The sequence below is a fragment of the Octopus bimaculoides genome, chromosome 4 (assembly GCF_046866305.1).
Source record: "Octopus bimaculoides isolate indiv1 chromosome 4, ASM4686630v1, whole genome shotgun sequence".
In the NCBI taxonomy this organism is placed as follows: Eukaryota; Metazoa; Mollusca; class Cephalopoda; order Octopoda; family Octopodidae; genus Octopus; species Octopus bimaculoides.
Genome location: NC_142931.1, coordinates 149,383,753 through 149,404,127, shown reverse-complemented (window position 1 = coordinate 149,404,127; position 20,375 = coordinate 149,383,753). Strand labels below are relative to the sequence as shown.

Sequence of the window (20,375 nt, the reverse complement as noted above, 5' to 3'; positions counted from 1 at the left end):
TTTATTCTCTGCAGTCTTCTGTTTATTCTTTTATTTCATTTCTCATCTCTCTCTCTCTCTCTCTTCTCTCATTATTTCTCTATTTTACTTTCCTTATATCTGGTCATTACCTTTTACACTCTATATTTCATCCTTTCTCTGTCGTTTTCTTATTTTCTTCGAGGCTTTATCTGTTTCCTTCTTTTCTCATCCCTCACACCTCAACAACGTCTCGCTTTTCAATTCATCTCCAACTCTCCGTTACCAATCAATTCTTTTATTTTCACTCCCTCTACACACTCTTTTACTTTTCTTCGCATAATTTCTACCTCTTCGTTTCTTTATATTTACATTTTCCTTCCAATCTCTCTCTCCTCTCATACACTTTCACCTATCTGTACTTCTCTTTCTACTTATGACCTTCCCTAATTTCTCCCTCTTCATATACTCTTCTCCTTCTATCTATTTTTTTCACTCTCTCTCTTTCTTCTCATTCTCTTCCCCCTATCTATACATTTCTCTTTTTTACTCTCGTCCGACCTTTTACAATCTCTCTCTCTTTTCTCATGCACTTTCACCTGTCTATAGTCTTCTTCTTGTCCTCTTCTGTTACTTCCTACTTCTCTCCCTCTCCCCTTTCTCTCTCTCTCTCTCTCGGTCTTTACTTCCTCCTTACCTCATCCTCGACGTCGCCATCACTCAATCACTTTCAATTCGTTTACGTTTGTTTTGTTCATCCATCCAAGCTTCGCGCAACAAACCTGTTTCCTCTTTTCTCACACACACACTTAAACATACCAAATACTTTATATACACATTTGTACATACTCACGCAATAGATATATTTATCGATACACATATCCTCAGCCTTTATTATTATCTTTTTTTTTTACATATTTATACATATTGCTAGAAACACTCACCTGTTTATTGCCACACACACACACACACACCTTGCATTCAATCCAATCTATCGTTATTCTCTATAAATAAGAAGCACATAGGTTACGTCCTTATACATGTTTCTACATATACACACACGTATTTATGTCCATTAACACACAGACACACACGGACACTTTCTCTTTCTTTTGTTGTTTCTCTTTTCGAATCATTGTTTGTCTGCATCCACGGCAACTGAAACATCGAAAAACCTGTAAAAATTTCACCAAACTTCATCGACAGAGGTTGTTAGACGGAGCGAATGCCTGCTCGACCCAATCAAACCACCAAACACATTGAATACATTCGCGCACCTGTTTTCGCAAAACAAAAACGCAAATAATTGCCAAAGCAGCAGCTGCAGCATCAGTTGATAACACTTCCATTCCATCGTTTCTCCATCGTTCATGATTCGTCGTCGTCGTCGTCCTCCATTTCGTCCAGCAGTGTAATGGCTACGGCTACGTCCAGCCATGGCCAACCCTCTGTTTTTAGTCTCCGTCACTTCGGTTGTGTTGGGTGGCGTCGCCTCTCTTTTCATGATGATACCGCTGGGTAGCAATTTCTGGGAATACTATAGCTACGATGAACAGGCCTTGAATACCTTCAACAACAGTCGCAGCGACATCTTCAACGTGGTCCTCGTTAACCCGAACGAAAGCGCCAAGATTTATCGGGTTGACTTCAAACCGGACAAAAACAATAGGAGCAACACCCCAGCTTACTTGTTCTCACAATATTCGGGCCTCATCCGAATTTGCAGCCAAGTATCAGGTAAGTGAAAATTGATAAATATCATTATAGTTAGTGTTGTTGTTGTTGTTGTTTAGGTCCAGATCAGCCCCCGACTCTGTCGAACTTATAACCAGCTGTGTCGTCCCCTATTTTCTTTTCAGACAAACTGTGTCGTCTGGTATTTTCTTTTCAGATATAGTCTGTCGTCTGGTATTTTCTTTTCAGGCATTGTGTACCCTAAGCCTACATTATCTAATTTATGATTTCTCTTTGCTAAAGATGGTAATGTGTCAAACGAGGGAGATTTGACTGCTATTTCTAGTATATTGGGATCCATTTGGTGTTAATATGAATGGAAGGTAAGTTGTGAACTGGCAGAATCGTTACTGTGGCCGGGCAAAATGCTTGGAAGCATTTCGCCTGTCTTTATGTTCTGAGTTCAAATTCCGCCGAGGTCGACTTTGTCCTTCGATACTGGATATCGATAAAATAGGGGCCAGTTGAGCACAGGCACCGATGTGATCGATTTTCCCCCTCCCTCGAAATGGCTGGCTGTATTCCAAAATTTGAAACCAATAGGAATGGAAGGTGAATGGCCGAGTGTTCAGTGACATAAGCACCACATGCTTTGCTCTTTCGCAAAGTTGTGTAGGCTTATTGAATGTTGTGAGGGGGCAACGGAATAGCAAAGTCGGCGTTTAGTTACAACCCTTACGTTCTGAGTTCAAATCTCGCCGAGGCCAACTTGGTCTTTCAACCTTCCAGAATCAATAAAGTACCAGCCAATGTATTGGGGTCAGTATGATCAACTGACCATGTCTCCACGAATTATTATTGTTGTTAGGGAAGTGAAGCGAGTAAGTTGGTTGAATTCAACCCCAAATGCCTGACGTCTCTCTGGCTTCTGAGTTCAAATTACGTCGAGGTCGAACTTGTCTTTCATCCTTGAAGGGTTATTTGTAAAACATATACCTGTCAAGAACTTGGCAGGTTTAGGGATTAAGCTGCCCCATACATCATGTAGAAGAAAAAGTTTCTTCCTTCATCAAAGAAACCTTTTTAGCAGGAATGGTCGTGTGGTTATGAAAGCTCTCTTTGCAACCACATGATTTCAGGTTCGTCCCACTGCACCGTATCTTGACCAAGTGTCTTCTATGTCTTCTAAAGTCTTTGTGAGTGAATATGATAGACGAAAGTTGTGTAGAAGCCCGTCGTATATATGTGTATGTGTGTGTTGGTTTGTTTACATTCACGTAACTTAACGTTTTGGCAAAATAGACCAATAGAAGTACCAGACTTAAAAAGTGAGTACTAGTGTGGAAGTGTTCGACTAAATCCTTGAAGGCCATGTCTCATCATGGCCACTGTGTCCAGCGATTGAAATAAGCAAAAGATAGTAGGTTCCTCTTTGCTAATTAGGATTCTGAATTCCCCCCCCCCCATTTTTGCACTTCTCTTTTTCCATAATCCCTTCCTTTCCCCGTGTCATATAGGAAACCTAATCCAAAACTCCTCCCCAAAACAATTGACTGCTCCACCCTCACCTGCTTGGTTTCATTTCTATCACGGAAAACATTTGTTATTCAAGTGTGGTTCTGCATTAAAGTGGTGAAGAAACAGCATTGTTAGAGCCTTAGATTAGATTACCTCGTGGTATTTTGTTATGCCCTGACTTTGAATCTCAGAGATCAGCTTTAATTTCCACCTTTTCAGGTTTGATAAAAAAAAAAAATTACTATTTCTGATGGCATAAAAGGTACACTGGCATATTAGAGGCACCTTAATTTCATTATCATCATCCTGTATTTTAAATCCGGGTTTTGTCCTCATTAATGGGGGTGGCTGGATCTACCTCAATGTCATAGCATCTCACCATCTTGCCCAGTTTTGGGCATCCTCCCTTCTCAAGCCAACCCTCCCAATCTCCTCTTCCATCTGTCCCCTCCACATTTTCCTCAGTTTACCTTGCTTTTGCTGTCCATTTACCTCAAACTCTATCCCCCTCCTCAGAACATGCTCCTTATTCCTCCTCAACACATGCCCATACCATTGCACTCCATCTGCCCTTTGCCAATGAATGGAGTGATTCCTCCAACCCATCAAGTCCTCAGTCCTCCTCATATCAAACATCTTCACACCACACATTTCTTTTACCATTGCTCGCATTGCTCGTAATTAACACACCTTAATTTCAGCAGTGCATTTTCAGGTAAAAATAAGTTTTTTGTGCATTAAAGCCTGAAATTTTTGGAAGTGGTTGATTATGTTGACCCCAGCACTTGACAGGTAAATAGTTTATCCACTCTGAAATGATGAAAGGCAAAGTTAACCTCTGCAGCATTTGAACTTGGAATGTAAAATTGGCAGAAATGATGCTAAACATTTTGTCCAGTGTGCTAATGATTCTGCCAGCTTGACACTTTTTTAAAGCTTGTAATTGCTCAGATGAGAGCTGACTTCACATATAAGACCTGGGGTGATTTTTTGAGACTTTTTTTTGAGTGTTAGATGACACTCTTTGAGGTATAATCTTCTGCACTTCGTATCTTGATAATAACGTTTGCAATGACGATAGTGGCGCCAAACTGTATCGGCTCAATTGATGGCCTTTCACATGAATAAATATCAGTAGTATAGTGAAGACAAATTTACATGCATGGGTAACTGCCAATCTTACCCCACCAAAATATTATTAGTTCTGTTTCGACTAAGTATGCAGTTGTTTACAAATCCTTTATTGTGGGTTTAATTTTGCGATTAGTGTGAATAAAATTCTATCGTTATCTCTATATTATGTAAACAGATTAACTTTGGTAAACTTGCACTTTCTTTTACACTGATTTTTATTTTCCCCAAATGAACCATTGATCAGAACTACCGATGCAAAAATAATTAATGATTGTATTCTAAAGGTAAAGAATACAACTTTTTAATGAGAACCATGTGTCTGGTGCAATGCAGCTAGTGCAGATACATTCGGTTTCAGACTTAGCTGCAAATCTCCTCATTGTGTCACATCCAGTCCAATTTTTTTATGGGAAAGTAAAGTTTCAACATAGCTAAAACCAGATTCAACCAGGTATGCGGTAGGGAAGGCAAGCAAAAGTAATTTCAGATGTTTCCACAGATTTGGGTAGGAATTCAATATCCTCTGATGGTACCACAAACCTTCTTTGCCATTACGGCGATATCGCATTGTGGCGTCATTGTCATTTTGTAATGCCATCAATTCCTCCTGAACGTAGTCCTCGCAATCTACTGCATCAACCTCAAATGGGTTGCTATACCAATTTGGAATATTCAGTGCAGTAACATCTTGAAATCGCTCCACCATGTTATCGTGCAATGATTGTAATTAGTTGCAATATGGAGTTAAATCCTCATCAACCAATTCATCTTTCAAAGAATCAAGTTGTGGAAATTGATGGAATTGATGTTTTGAAATGTTAGTCTTATACAGCACCAATTTCGAAATGAAGGTAGAATTTACTATCAACGAGAGTTTTTCTGTTTCCTTGCAATAATTTATTCAAATCATTTAATTTTGTGAATATATCACAAAGAAAAACAGATATCACACCTTGCAGCCATCAATGAAGTGGAGAGTGGAGTAGCTTCAAAGAAAGATATGATTGTATGAAACAGTTCAACAAAGTGTAAAACACAGTTTCCTTTTGACAGCCACCGCACTTCGGGTGTAAGAGTTTAGTATGGTCCTCATCATTTCTCAGACAGAGTTGATGGAAAATTTGATCAGACAAGGGACTGGACTTCAATTTGTTCACAGTCTTCATAACTAACTGTAGCACATCATTCAATCTACCGTTCATATTTTTTGCCACTAAATACTGCCGGTGCACTAAGCAATGAACAGTTGGTATCTGGTGAGGAATTTCACACTTTAGGAGTGATGAAAAACCTCTGTATCTTCCTATCATCAAAGGGGCTCCATCAGACGCACAGGCAAGAATATTACTGAGTGGGATATTATGTTCAAAATGGAAAGACTTGAGAGTGTGAAAAATAGTTGCACCTTTTGAATCAAGCGGCAATTTCTCTGTGAACAGCATTTCCTCACAAAGTTGAAGGTCTTCGCTGAAATACCGAACATCATCAAACATTGATTGTCCACAACAGTTGACTCATCCACTTGTATAGAAAATTCAGAACACTGGAGGATATTAATGAGCTAATTGACATTGTTGGCCATTTAATTGATGCATCGAGAAATCATGTTATTACCAAGTGGGATCTTCATAATGTTATCGGGTTTTTCGTGCATAACGGTTGACAAAACCTCATCGATAACTAGGCGAAGTAATGTTTCTCCAATTGTGTGAAACTTCCCAGACTTAGCAACAAGCAATGCAATGTTGTACAATGCAACCAATCCATCATTCTCCTGTTTACTAGTTTCCTGGAGTTGCATGTGGAATGTTTGTGTTTGCTTTTTGAAAGAGGAGCTCAGCTGCAAAAAGTATGACAATGGCTTGTCCTTCTTGTCAGAATGCTTTGCTTCAAAAGTGATACTTCAAGCGTGAAGGTTTCATTGCTTCATTGGTCAATGTTTGATGGCAAGGAAGCCACATTGGTAATTGACAGTTCTGAAGAGGGAATAAATCCAAACAATAAATAATAACTACTGTACTGTCGACCAATTTTCTTGACTTGAGCATCAGTAAAGTGAAAATTTGAAAACGAATTTCTACAGATGGCGTCAGAAAGGCAGTATGGTATTCCCAAAGAGAAGAAGAAGTCAATAGAGCAGAGTCAGATGACAAGTCTAGTTCGTTTGGCTGCCAGCATTTCAAAAATTAAAGTTTATCAAAAATTTTTTAATTTGACACATTAATGTACTTTTCCAAGCTAAATTGCTGGAGTTATTCAACTTTTTCCAGAAAAATGTTTTTAAAAAGATTTAGAGGTCTAAAGTTTGATCATTTTCACCCAGTTATACTACTGTCATACTCAAATTCAGTATGTGACATTCTAATTGTATACATAAAACAACACGATATAGTCATATGCAATACACATCACCCACCCACCCCATGCTTGAAACCAAATGGGCAAGTTTAAAGAGTGCCTCACAAGAATAAAAGAAACCCTCATGAAACTGGAACGTCACGTGAGTGTGTTTCTTATGGGTGATTTCAACTTCCCCAGTATCAAATGGCCCAAAGGCCTCATGCTCTCAGGAATGACTCATTGTAAACAAGTACAGGCGGAGTCCCTGCTCAGCCTCACCAATGCCCTATTCATGGAGCAAGTTGTGCTCAGACCAACCAAGGCAAATAGCATATTTGCTTCACAAACAATATGGAGATCATTCATAATATGAAAGTGACACCAACATTGGTTTCTGATCACAACATAATAGAGCTGTCTATATATGGACAGCTCTATTAAAGTAACCAGAGACATACAGCCTAAGGGAAACACCCAAAATCTCTCCAATCTGAACTTCCACAAAGCAAACTGGAAATCAATCCAAAAAGAGATCCTCAGACAGGACTGGCTGAAATGTCTCTCTACACCAGACATAGGCATGAAAACTAGAAGATTTCATGTCTGCTATGCAAACCATATGCCAGGAATATGTCCCAGAGCACAAGACCAACACAAAAAGGAACAAGATTCCAAAGGAGAGGAAGATCCTCATGAGATGATGGATGAAAGTTGCAAATCGCTTCAACCAACATCCCAAAACTAGTGAAAGGTGCCACCGAAAAACAACACTGATGGAGATTGAAAAAAGGCTGCAACAATCCTATGTGAGGGTAAGAGCAAACAAAGAAGCCTGGGTTATAGAAAACATTAAATCAAACCCCAAATCCTTCTTTCATTATGCCAAAGAAACAGCCTCAGTACTCTGCAAAAGAGGGCCTCTCTTCCAGAAGGATGGCTCCCTCACAGATAAACCAACCAAGATCAGTGAGGTACTGAATGACCAGTTCAAAAGTGTCTTTCTCACCCTGTTGGATCACAAACAAGTGAACAAACTGGTGGATTTCTTTGCCAACCTCACTTATAACCAGCAAGGCAGTTGTGGTGGATTACATCGACATTGAGGAAGAAGATATAATACTAGCCATAGATGAGGTGGACGCAGGCTCAACTGCTGGCCTTGATGGTTTTCCAGTAATCCTCCTCAAATCGCGCAAATGTACCCTGCCGAAACCACTACAGATTCTCTTCCAGAGCTTTCTTGCAAATGTCAAGCTGCCAAGCAAACTGAAAGAGGAAATAATATTCCCAATCCATGAAGGAGGAAGCAGAGCAGATGCCAAAAATTACAGGCCTATCTCTCTGACCTCACACATCAGCAGAGTCATGGAATGAATAGTCAGAGGGAAACTAATTGCTTTCCTTGACTGAGTGATACCCAGCATGGTTTTCAACCAGGTAGGAGCTACTTGACCCAGCTCCCACAACACTATGACTGGATGTTGAAGCAACTCAAATGTGGACGTAATATACCTTGACATTGCAAAAGCTTTTGATAAAGTTGATCATGGTATGATATGCTACAAACTGCATGATCTCTGCATAGCTGGAAAACTTGGAAAGTGATTACATGACTTTCTGAAAGATAGAATTGAGGCAATAGTGGCTAATGGAGCCACCTCAAAGAAAAAAACAAATTGTGAGAGGTGGTCCACGAGGTACTATCTTGGGACCACTGCTTTTCATAGTGGCCCTCTCAGATATGCCCTCAGCTGCCCGGATAGCCACACTTGTTTGCTACACAGTTGATATGAAAATCTCACCGAAAATACAAAACCCTAGCAACGTTGCACATCTGCAGCAGGAGTTGGACTCAATTTACAGATGGGCTGAGGACAATAATATGCAGTTAAATGCTAGAAAGTTCCAAGCGTTGTGCTACCAGCACCCAAAACTGAATGTAGGACTCACAGGATACACTGGCCCACAGGATATTACAGTTCCAAAACCTAAATCAGTGCAGGACCTGGGTATCGACATGAGTGATGATACCTCTTTCCAAGATGGTTTCAAAGTGCAGATGGCTAGCTGGCTGGATCCTGAGAACCTTCAGCCGCTTATGCTTCCGATGTCAGTCAGTGCCTACAAAAGAATTGCGAAAATAATATTCTTCATCTTCATAGGATATTCAGACTAGAACTTGGAGCTTCATCAGAGTGAATACAAAAGCATCCAAAAAATATAAAAAGGAAGAGGGAATAGGAAAAAAATGCATTTAAACAGCAACCACTATGGCCATGTTACAAAACCAATTTGGTTCTCTTAATTAAACGATTTTTTAAAATTAATCAGCTCAACCAATAAGTACGAAGGTTGGTTGAAAATTTCATAGACTGGCTGTGAAGGAGTGATGCTAGAAATCTTGCAGGGAAGGAGATGGCTTCAGTGACTGGGTATGCAAAAGGCATTGTGTTTATTGACTACCTTCAGAAGGGCCACATCATCGATGGAGTGTACTATGCCAACATGCTGAGGCAGTTACCAAATGCCCAGGAAAACTGACAAAGGAGATCTTCTTTCTGTAAGACAATGCTACAGCACACATGTCCTTGGTTTCAATGGCTGTAGCTTTGAATTAGTTCATCACTGTCCCTATTCTCCTGATTTGGCCCCATCTGACTATCATCTAGTCACCCACATGGAAAGCACATAGCTGGGTACCAGTGTTGCAATGATGATATCGTCATATCTGCTGTTAACTTTTTTCACCAACAGGATGAAAGCATCTTCACTAATGGAATCCAAGCGCTGCAGCACCAATGGAAGAAATGTGTTGACTGCAAGCAGGGATTTGTGTTGAAATATAAACGTCATTTGCTCACATTCCATGAGAGAATTTTGGTCAGCCTAAAAACTTTACAATCAACTCTCATATTCATTGCATGACCAACCTCAAAAGTCACTGCACGCCACTGATATATATATGTGTGTGTGTGTGTATCTATCTATCTATCATCATTTAATGTCCACTTTCCATTGCTGGCATGGGTTGGACAGTTTGGCTGAGGACCGGCAAACCAGTAGGCTATACCAGACTTAATCTGATCTGGCAAAGTTTCTACAGCTGGAAGCCCTTCCTAACGCCAACAACTCCAAGAGTGTAGTGATTGCTTTTTACATGCCACAAGCACGAGGGCCAGTCAGGCGGTACTGGCATTGACCATGCTTGAATAGTGGTTTTTAAATGTCACCAGCACAGGACCAGTCAGGCAGCACTGACAACGATCATGCTCCAATGGTGCTTTTTATGGGCCAATCAGGCGGTACTGTCATCAGCCATGACAATGACTTCACTTGCCTCAACAGGTCTTCGCAAGCACAGTTTATTGCCCAATGATTGAAGGGTACTTTTAGATGGGCCGGTTATGCTGCACTATGGTTACAGTCTAACTTGACATACCGGGTCTTCTCAAGCACAGCATATCTCCAAAGGTCTCGGTCATTTGTCATTGCCTCTGTGAGGTCCAATATTTGGAGGTTGTACTTCACCACCTTATCCCAGGTCTTCCTGGGTCTACCTCTTCCATGGGTTCCCTCAAGTACTAGGGTGTGACACCTTTTTGCACAGCTGTCTTCATCCATACGTAACACATGACCATACCAGCGCAGTCGTCTCTCTTGCACACCACATCTGATGCTTCTTATGTTCAACTTTTCTTTCAGGGCACTTACAATCTGTCATGTATGCACACTAACACTACACATCCAATGGAGCATACTAGCTTCATTCCTTGCAAGCTTACGCATGTCCTCAGCAGTCGCGGCCCATGTTTCACTGCCATGTAGCATGGCTATTCACACACATGCATCATACAGTCTACTGTTCACAAAAATTACTTCCTTTCTTAAGGCACAGTGTATGATCTAAAGAAGATTTGACTGCTTTTTTCTAATGGGTTGACTGACTGTATAGAAATGAATGCATGGCTTCCTGGTTGTTCTGTAGTGTTATTTTACTGTGCCATACATTGACTATAGTGCTACTGCAGTGGGACCATATAGTGACTGTAATGTTGTGTTGTGTCAGAGTATAATGTAGGGTTGGGCATCTTTGTGTTGTTACTGCTAGGCTATTGCTTAAAATTGGACAAAATATGGCAACAACTAAGAGGTGAACATTGTAAGTAATGGAACTCTCCGCATAGCAGAATGAAAAATGTTTCCTGTAGAACAGCATGCTGTGTAAGTTTGTTGTTATTTTAGGCTTGGGATAACCTTAAAGAAGCCTATGACTCCTTTTCCAACTGTGACACTTCTGCCCTGTTTTACCCTTGTGGAAGGGATAGACCGAGGAAGACTTAGGATGAAGTGGTGAGACATTGAGGTCCACTCTAGAGATGACAAAGGGCTGAGATTCCTGATGATTTGCTGTGCTTGAGAAGACATGTCAAGCTAAACAAAATCAGGCCGTCCATCCATATCAACATGTCCTTTAGGTCATGCCCTCTTCAATTTCAGCCAAGACGTCTTTGTCTTGCAGGCTCACAGGTGCTGGTGCCACATGGAAAACCAACCATGCTGGTGCCACATTACAAGCACTTGTGCCAGCAGCACATTAAAAGTACTCAATTCACTCTGTAAAGTGACTGGCATTAAGAAGGGTATCCAGCCATTGAAACCATGTCAAATTGGTGCCTGGGCAACCCCCTTGCTGGCCAGCTCCTGTCAAACCCTCCAACCCATGCCAACTTGAAATACAGAGGTTAAATGATAATGATGATGATGATGATGATGATGATGACAGTATTCAATGTGTTCTGTCTTTTCTTAGATAGTAATGTGTGATTTGTGAGGGTTATATAGCTGATATTTCTAGCATATCAAGTGATCTTCTAGAGGCATCCCCATCCCCTTGTATGTACAAAAGGTTACAATTTGCCAGAATTCTTGTAGTATATTTTGTATATTACTTGCAGTAGATCAGTTTTGAACAAATCTGCCAAGAGCAAATTTCACAAGTTTCTAAAACAAAGCAACATTGTGAAGCTTCCCCTGTCACATAATTTCTGGATCATCTGTACTATTTCCTGTAGAGAATATGCTAGTCTGCATTGTTTGTTAGGATCAGCCATCTTCATATTTTCCTGTTCTCTGATCTCATGTTGCTGGGCACAAGAATGTAAATTTGTATAAAACATACACAACCTCGCAGCATGATCATGTAAACATAAGCAATAGACAATGCATTCTCGGCAGCTGAGTGATGTGAGTGGTCTCTGGGATGTGCTTTTTGGATCTGTACAGAATCCTTGTTTGATTGCTGAACTATGTTATTACAGATCAACCTGTGATAGATGTAACATGATTCACAATTGTACCATTTTGTCCTGAATCAGTGATAAATGAGGCTACATGTATTAAAAGTATTTGTTGATGGTATTGGGGAAGTGGTTACACTGTTGTGTAACTCGTGTAAATAGAGTACAGGTGCTGAGTGGAAGCTGTGAAAGCTGGAGAGTAAGGAATATTAACTATGTGCAATATTAACTATGTGCAATATTAACTATGTGCAATATTAACTATGTGCAATATTAACTATGTGCAATATTAACTTTCATTAAAGGTGAAGTACAAATAAGATAAGGAAGTGATTTGAAATTTATGGCATCAGTCAATGTGTGCAGGAAGAGAGAGAAAACTTGTACAGACATGTAAATAAGAAAGGACAATACTTGTTGAATAACAAAACAGTGCTATGTTCTGACAGTGGCCAGTACTATGACAAGAACAAGCTATAGATCTTGATAAGGCCCATGGAGGGATTTAAGCAAAGTGGAACAAGACTGCTTTCAGGTCCCCAAACAAATCAACTCCAATATTTAATTTCAAAGTCTGGTACTTATTCTATCAGCATTCTTTGCTGAACTGCTAAGTTACAGGGCCATAAACACTGGTTGTCAAGCAGTAGTGGTGGTGTGGTACACAGATACAAATACAAAGTTACACACTTATACATACATGCTCACATACATATATGATTGGCTTCCACATAGTTTCCGTCTACTAAATCTACTCGCCAGGCTTTGTTTGGTTTTGGCCTATATTAGAAGACACTTGTGGAAGGTACCATGTTGTTGCAAAGTTGAGATCCTTAACCATACATCTATGCCTGAACCTATATATATATATATATATATATATATATATATATACACAGGAGTTGGATAAAACAATGAAAACACCTTAAATTTCAAACAAATTTATTTTAATATGGGGTAGGACCACCTTTGGCAGTAATTACGGCTTGAATTCTACGTGGTATGGACTCGTACAAAGTTTGAATTGTTTCCAAAGGAAATTTTGTCCATTCTTCAGCTAAAACAGTTTCCAGTTCTTGTAGTGATGATAGTGGAGGATATCGACTCCTTACTTTTTTTCTAAAATGCACCATAAATGTTGGATAATATTGAGATCTGGGGACTGAGGTGGCCAGATAAGATGTTCAACTTCACTAGAATGTTCCTCATGCCATTCAATAACAACTTTAACTGTGTGAATTGGTGCATTATCATCCTGAAAGATTGCGTTTCCCTCTAGAAACAGTTCCACAACCACAGGATGAATTTGATCAGATAAAATGCTTAAATAGCCATGACTATTAATTCTCCAAAGGGAAACCATTGGGCTTTTGGATTTCCAAGATATAGCCCCCCCCCCCCCCCCACGATCATCACAGATCCTCCTCCATGTTTAACAGTTGGAAGAAGGCAGTGTGGGTCAAACGCTTCTTTTGGCTGCCTCCACATATATACTCGGCCGGTGGTTGGAAAAAAGATAAAGGATGACTCGTCTGAGAAAATAACATTCTTCCACTGCTCTAGGGACCAATTCTGTAGATTTTTACTGCATTCTAAATGCTTTGCAATGATTGTTTTTGAAAGTAGTGATTTTCCGATTGCAGCCCTTCTGTGAAATCCGGCTTTGTGCAGCTCCTAGCAAGCAGTGTTTGTGGAAACTGGGTCCTCAAGGTGGTCATTAAGCTTTGCAGTAATTTTGAGAGTTGTACTTTTGTGATCCTTTCTAACAATTTACACAAGAGTTTGACGCTCCCTATCTGAAAGTTTTGGTTTTCTTCCAGAGTTTTGTTTCGATGAGGAGGTTTTTCTCTCTTTCTCAAAGGTTGTCATTACTTTTGAGACAGTACTTCTTGATACACCAAACATTTCAGCTGTTTTTGATACACTAGCACCTACCATACGAGCACCAACAATTTGACCTCTTTGAAAGTCCGATAGATCTGTCATTTTAATGAATTTTAATTACCTTTTTTTGATGATATCTGAAAAGAAACAGCAATTTTAGCAAAATATATTAAGTAGAAATAATAATAAATAAAAAAAACATAAAAATAAACAAGCTTTTGACAGTTTTATAGATATTCCAAAATTATGATGCTATGATGCTAGGTGTTTCCATTATTTTGTCCAACCCCTGTATATATATATATATATATATATATATATATATATATATATATAAAACTTACTTGGAAATGGATGCATGGTGTTCAATCATATAATAATATGATATATAAATATATATATATATGTACATACCTACATATATATGTATATATACATGCATATATGGGTACAGGATATGAAAAAAACAAGAACAAAATGAGAAACCTGAACATAAAAAACAAAAACATAGAAAACAAACTTTTTTCCGAACAACAAAAGAAACAAATAGAGAAACAAGACAGGCAACATAAAGAGCATTCCTTTCATCAGTTGTCCCCTGTTTTATCTACTCCAAAGGGAATGCTCTTTATGTTGCCTGTCTCGTTTCTCTATTTGTTTCTTTTTTGTTTTTTATGTTCAGGTTTCTCATTTTGTTCTTGTTTTTTTTATATCCTGTACCCATATATGCATGTATATACACACATATATATGTAGGTATGTACATATACGTTTGTATATATGCATATATTTATATATCATTTATATCATATATATATATATATATATATATATAACTTACGTGGACATAAAAAACAATGTTGATAATGATTATAATGATAATGACAATGTTGATAATGATAAGGATATTGATCTGTCTTTCTGTCAGTCTTTCTGCCTTAGCTGGAGGACATGCAAAGTTGCATGTGATTGATGACAAACATTGTCATTTATTCTGTCAATAATTATCTGGTGTGTTTAGACGACTTCAGCTGCTGTTGACAATCTGCCTTCTGAAGTTGTATCAAGTTTTATAGTCAATAATCTCTAACGGATGTTGGCTCAGCTTTGTTTATGTTTGTGTAGTATGAATTCACAAACACACATGCATGGACATACGTATGCAAGAGCTCCTAAAAGTTACTATCAAATCAAATGTTTTTTCCTTTCTCATATTTTAACACTTTTGTACTTTTGTTGTGATGTACATCTTTCATGAAAATGATATATACATGTGTGTGTATATATCATCATCATCATCATCATCATCGTTTAACGTCCGCTTTCCATGTTAGCATGGGTTGGACGATTTGATTGAGGACTGGTGCAACCGGATGGCTACACCAGGCTCCAATCTAATTTGGCAGAGTTTCTACAGCTGGATGCCCTTCCTAACGCCAACCACTCAGAGAGTGTAGTGGGTGCTTTTACGTGTCACCCGCACAAAAACGGCCACGCTCGAAATGGTGTCTTTTATGTGCCACCCGCACAAGAGCCAGTCCAGGGGCACTGGCAACGATCTCACTTGGCTTGCCGGGTCTTCTCACGCACAGCACATTTCCAAAGGTCTCGGTCATATATATAGATGTATATATTATGCTCATACATATATCATATGTATACGTATACATAGACATAAACTGCCTTTATTTGAACCCTCAACTCTTTGATAGAGTCCAAAGGGGCACTTCCATGAGGATATCTTCAAACCTAGCAGAGTTTGTCCCTCTCCAGGGTCTAACCACAGCTGATATCTTTTAAAAGAGGGGAAGTCAGTGATGCAGAAAGAAAGCAAGGGTGATAGAAAGAGGAGAATTGACCCCCATTATAAGAGTGGTACTTTATGTATTGACACTAAAAGCATAGAAAGCAAAGTTGACCTTGGCAGGATTTGAACTCAGAACCTAGAGAGCCAGAACAATTATCACAAAGCAGTCGGTGAGATGTTAACCCTAACCCTAACCCTAACCCTAACCCTAACCCTAACGACTCTGCCAACCAGCTGTCCATATATCACCACCAGTGTTTTAACGCCCACTTCTCCGTGCTTTCATGGGTCAGACAGAATTTGTTGATGCAGATATTCTTGGACATTTTCACAGAAAATTGCAAACAAAGAATACTGCTTGCATGAAGGTGACACTTGTTCTAGAAACATCCTACAATGTCAAGGCAAGATGACTGTAACACATACACACACACACACTCTTTCTCTCTCTCTCTCTCTCTCACACACACACACATATGCATGCACACATATATACACATATATATACACACATACACATATGTGCTGGTGGCACTTAAAAGCACCCATTACACTCTTGGAGTGGTTGGCATTAGGAAGGGAATCCAACTGTAGAAACCCTGCCAAATCAGACTGGAACTTGGTGCAGCTCTTCAGCTTATCAGCTCCAGTCAAACCGTCTCACCCATGCCAGCATGCATGGAGAGTGGATGTTAAATGATGATGATATATATATATATATATATATATATATATATATATATATACATACACATACACACATACATATATACACAATGGGCTTCTTTCAGTTTTTGCCTACCAAATCCACTCACATGACTTTGGTCAGCCTGAGGTACCATGCAGTGGGAATGAACCTGGAGCCATGTAGTTGGGAAGCAAATCTATTACCACACAGTCATGCCTGCACCTGCGTGCATGTGTGTGTGTGTGTTATATGATTCTATGCATTGAACTGTTTCAATTGTATTAAATATAGCAACTGCTCGATACATGTTGCAGCAATTGGATGTTAATTTACTTTGTGAAAGGCAGCATTCTTTTCTACTCTAGCCACAAGGCCCTAAAATATTTGGAGCGGTGGGGTGCAGTTGATTAGATCAGCTTCAGTATGCAACTGATATTTAATTTATTGACCCCAAAAGAACGAAAGGCAAAGTTGACCTTGGTGGAATTTGAACTCAGAATGTAAAGACAGATGAAATACTGCTCAGCATTTCAGCCGGCGTGCTAATGATTCTGCCAACATTTCCCTCTGCTGGTGCTCCAAGTGTCACATTTGACAAATCACATGCATAGATTTATACGTTGCAAATTTTTCTGGGTGTGTCTTCATTTGGCATTTTCCAATCAATGAGAACCAGTAATTTCATAGATTTTACCCCAATACAGCATAGCAAGTGAGCTTTCTCGTATTGCTTATGAGACAAAAAGTTGGCACGTGCTAGAGAATAGCTTTCTTTTAAGGAACAGCTCTCTGCATTTACTTGTTTCTATATATTTTGCTGGAGACAATATTAGTATTTGTTGGAGAACTAGTTTTCTTTCTCGAGAGTACTCTCTGAGAACGATACATGAATTCTATAACTCCAATTTACTTAGTTGGAAACTGGTTATTTGGGAAAGTTATCAAAGTTATCCAATAAAAATATGGGGTTTGTAACCAAGTAGTTTTCATTTCAGTCTCATTGCACAACACCTTAGGCAAGTGTCTTCTACTACTTATGCTTTGCAAGTGAATTTGGTTGAGGGCACATAGCTCAGTGGTCAGGGGTATTTAGTCATGATCACATTTGAGCAAGGCACTTTATTTTATGTTGCTCCAATCCACTCAGCTGGCTAAAATGGGTTGTACCTGTAATTCAAAGGGGCTACCTTTGTTCCATTCTTTGTCATGCTGAACCTCCCTGAGAACAACATTAATAGTACACCTGTCTGTAGAGTACTCAGCCACTTGTACATTGATTTCACAAGTAGGCTGTTTCATTGGTTAGAACAACTGGAACCCTTATTGTAATCGATGGAGTATCAGAGTGAATCTGGTAGATGGAAACTGCATTGAAGTCCATTGTAGTAGATATGTGTGTATGTCTTTGTGAGTCTTCCCCTTCACCACTTCACAACTAGTGTTGGTTTGTTCAGTCCCTGTAACTTAGCAGTTTGGCAAAGGAAACTGGTAAAATAAGTTCCAGATTTAAAAAATAAGTGCTGGGATTGATTTGTTTGAGTAAACCCTTCAAGGCAGTGCCCCAGCATGGCTACAGTTCATTGAAAGATACAACATAAAGTCAGCTCTAATCAACAAACCTCTAGTCCAAGGCAGGGCTGGCCAACCTGAGGCCCACAGGCCGCATGCAGCCCACAGACTTTTATCTTGCGGTCCACTTGAGACTTTCTCGAAATGGGTTTATTTAAACAAACATTTTAAAAATTTTATCAAAAATTAAAGATTGTAATGAAAAGTAAAAATGCAAAATACTACTGTTTTTTGCAATGATATTTCATGTTGAATTAATGATGATTCATTATTGTAATAATAGCATGAGAAAGCAAAATGCTTTCAATTCTGTCAGTATACAAGTGGCCCTCATAAAACTTTCTGTGATTAAAGTGGCCTGCAATGTGATTCGAGTTGGCCAGACCTGGTCAAAGGCTACCCAAGCATAACCTATTTACTGTTTTGTCCATCTTATCCTTATTTTATAAAGAAAATAGGCTATTATTGATAGTTGTAGCATGTTGACTGACCATGTAATGAAAGGGTTATGTCTCAGTTGTTTAGCAACACAGAAATTGTAAATTAGCAGTTGACATGTTGTTGCTGTTGTTGCCGAAGGAGTATACAATATGGAGCAGCCGATGCACAACTCAAAGGTACAGTGTTAGATAGACAAATATAAAATGCTTGTTGTACTCACTATGAGTTGTACTCAACTATGAGTTGTACTCAACTATGAGTTGAACTACTAATGCTCTATGAGGAAAATGGGAAAAAAAAAGAAAACAAAAATGTACATTCCATGATTTTTTTCCAAACTGTCATTATTTAATTATTTTCCATCTATAAATGTCTCATTTCATAAAATGTTAAATTTATATATCTTGGGTTATGCCATGTTGGTGATTTCTAAAAAGAATGAAATAGTGCTATACATGGTTACTGCTGACTAGACATTTTAGGAAATTAATAAGCAAGCAATAAAAAAAAAATGATAAAATCTGTATATTTTATGCATCATTCTCTTTATTCCTTAATCTCAAATTAGAGGCTTCTAATCCTACCAAATATTATGAAAAACAAATGATTGTTTTCCTTGTATTAACTGTTTGCTTGGGGACATCAAATGTCTTCATTTTCAGAATAATAAATTTATGAAGGGGCATTTGACCCCTACATAAAGCAGGTTCAGTAATTATGAAGTTACATAAGCAGAGTGGACAGTTACTAGTGTCACCAAAAATGTAGGGGGGGAGCAAAGTGATCTGCATTGGGGGGGGGGGAAGAACATTGTACATGCACTATGTTTTGTTTTTGTTTTTTTTGTTTGTTTTGGGTGGAGACAGGGAAAACTCAAGGACCACCCAGACAGCACAAATTAGCTACTCCACTGGTTCTTGCTCTACTCTTTCCAATCGTTCATGAATGAATGAATAAACTCATTCAAAAATGGCAGCCTTCCAGAAATGTTTCTTTTTTGTCTTTTGCTCCTTTCATAATGAACTTTTAAAACTCTATGAATTAAATAAGACTAAACATATTGGCAACCCTCACAACAATACACACACACACACACACACACACACACACACACACAGACAGACAGACAGACAGACACACACACACACACACACACACGTGCATTCAGTGTTTTGTCCTGTATCATTCATGATGTTTTTCTTGATGTAAACCCTTTGTGGTCAATAAAGAAATCATCACCATTATTATTATTGTTATCATCATCGTCAGCATCATTAGAAGTGGTGGTGGTGGTGGTAGTGGCAGTGACAGCAATGATGGTGGTGGTGGTGATGGTGCAGTAGCAGCAGTATATTTGTTTTGGTTATTCTTTCCCCACCCCCAGTCTATGTGGGCTGATATCAATATAAAATAATAGCTCCAACAGTAAAAACTTTGAAACTTTTTGTTTTTTTTTCTTTCTTGGCAGTTTTCCAAGATATCATTTGTTTCTCATGTAATGAATCTGAAAAAGTCTGTAAACTATGTAGATTTATTATTATTATTATTATTATTATTATTATTATTATTATTATTATTATATAGAAAGATGAGTTGTTAACTTTTGTATACAATTGCCAAATTCCATCACTAAGGTAAACATAGCTGACGTAATCCATCACTACGGCCAACCCAATGACAAAAAGCGCAACTCGAAAGTAACTTATTTATTGGTCCTTTGAACAATGACAATATTTCGACATCTTGTGTGTCTTCATCTGGTCTGGTTCAAAATAAAATAAATGTCAGTCTAATTCATTTTTAGTTTATAGAGAGGACTGATAAACTCAGCAGAAATGTAATATATAGAAAGATGAGTTCTTAACTTTTGTATACGATTGCCAAATTCCATCATTCAGCTATGTTTACCTTAGTGATGGAATTTGGCAACCATATACAAAAGTTAAGAACTCATCTTTCTATATATTACATTTCTGCTGAGTTTATCAGTCCTCTCTATAAACTATTATTATTATTATTATTATTATTATTATTATTATACAGCTGTACACACTGGTTTGTTATT

The 20,375-nt window shown here is 38.6% G+C and overlaps 1 protein-coding gene across 1 annotated transcript in view; it reads left to right on the top strand.

Moving 5' to 3' along the window:
* The first annotated feature begins 31 nt into the window (after positions 1 to 31).
* The window catches only part of LOC106884260 (uncharacterized), a 69,862-nt gene continuing 49,518 nt past the window's right edge, over positions 32 to 20,375 (top strand). The window contains exon 1 of the mRNA XM_089351766.1: positions 32 to 1,695. Coding sequence (XP_089207892.1) covers positions 1,395 to 1,695 — 301 coding nt within the window. The 5' untranslated portion in view covers positions 32 to 1,394. The remainder of the gene's footprint in view (positions 1,696 to 20,375) is intronic.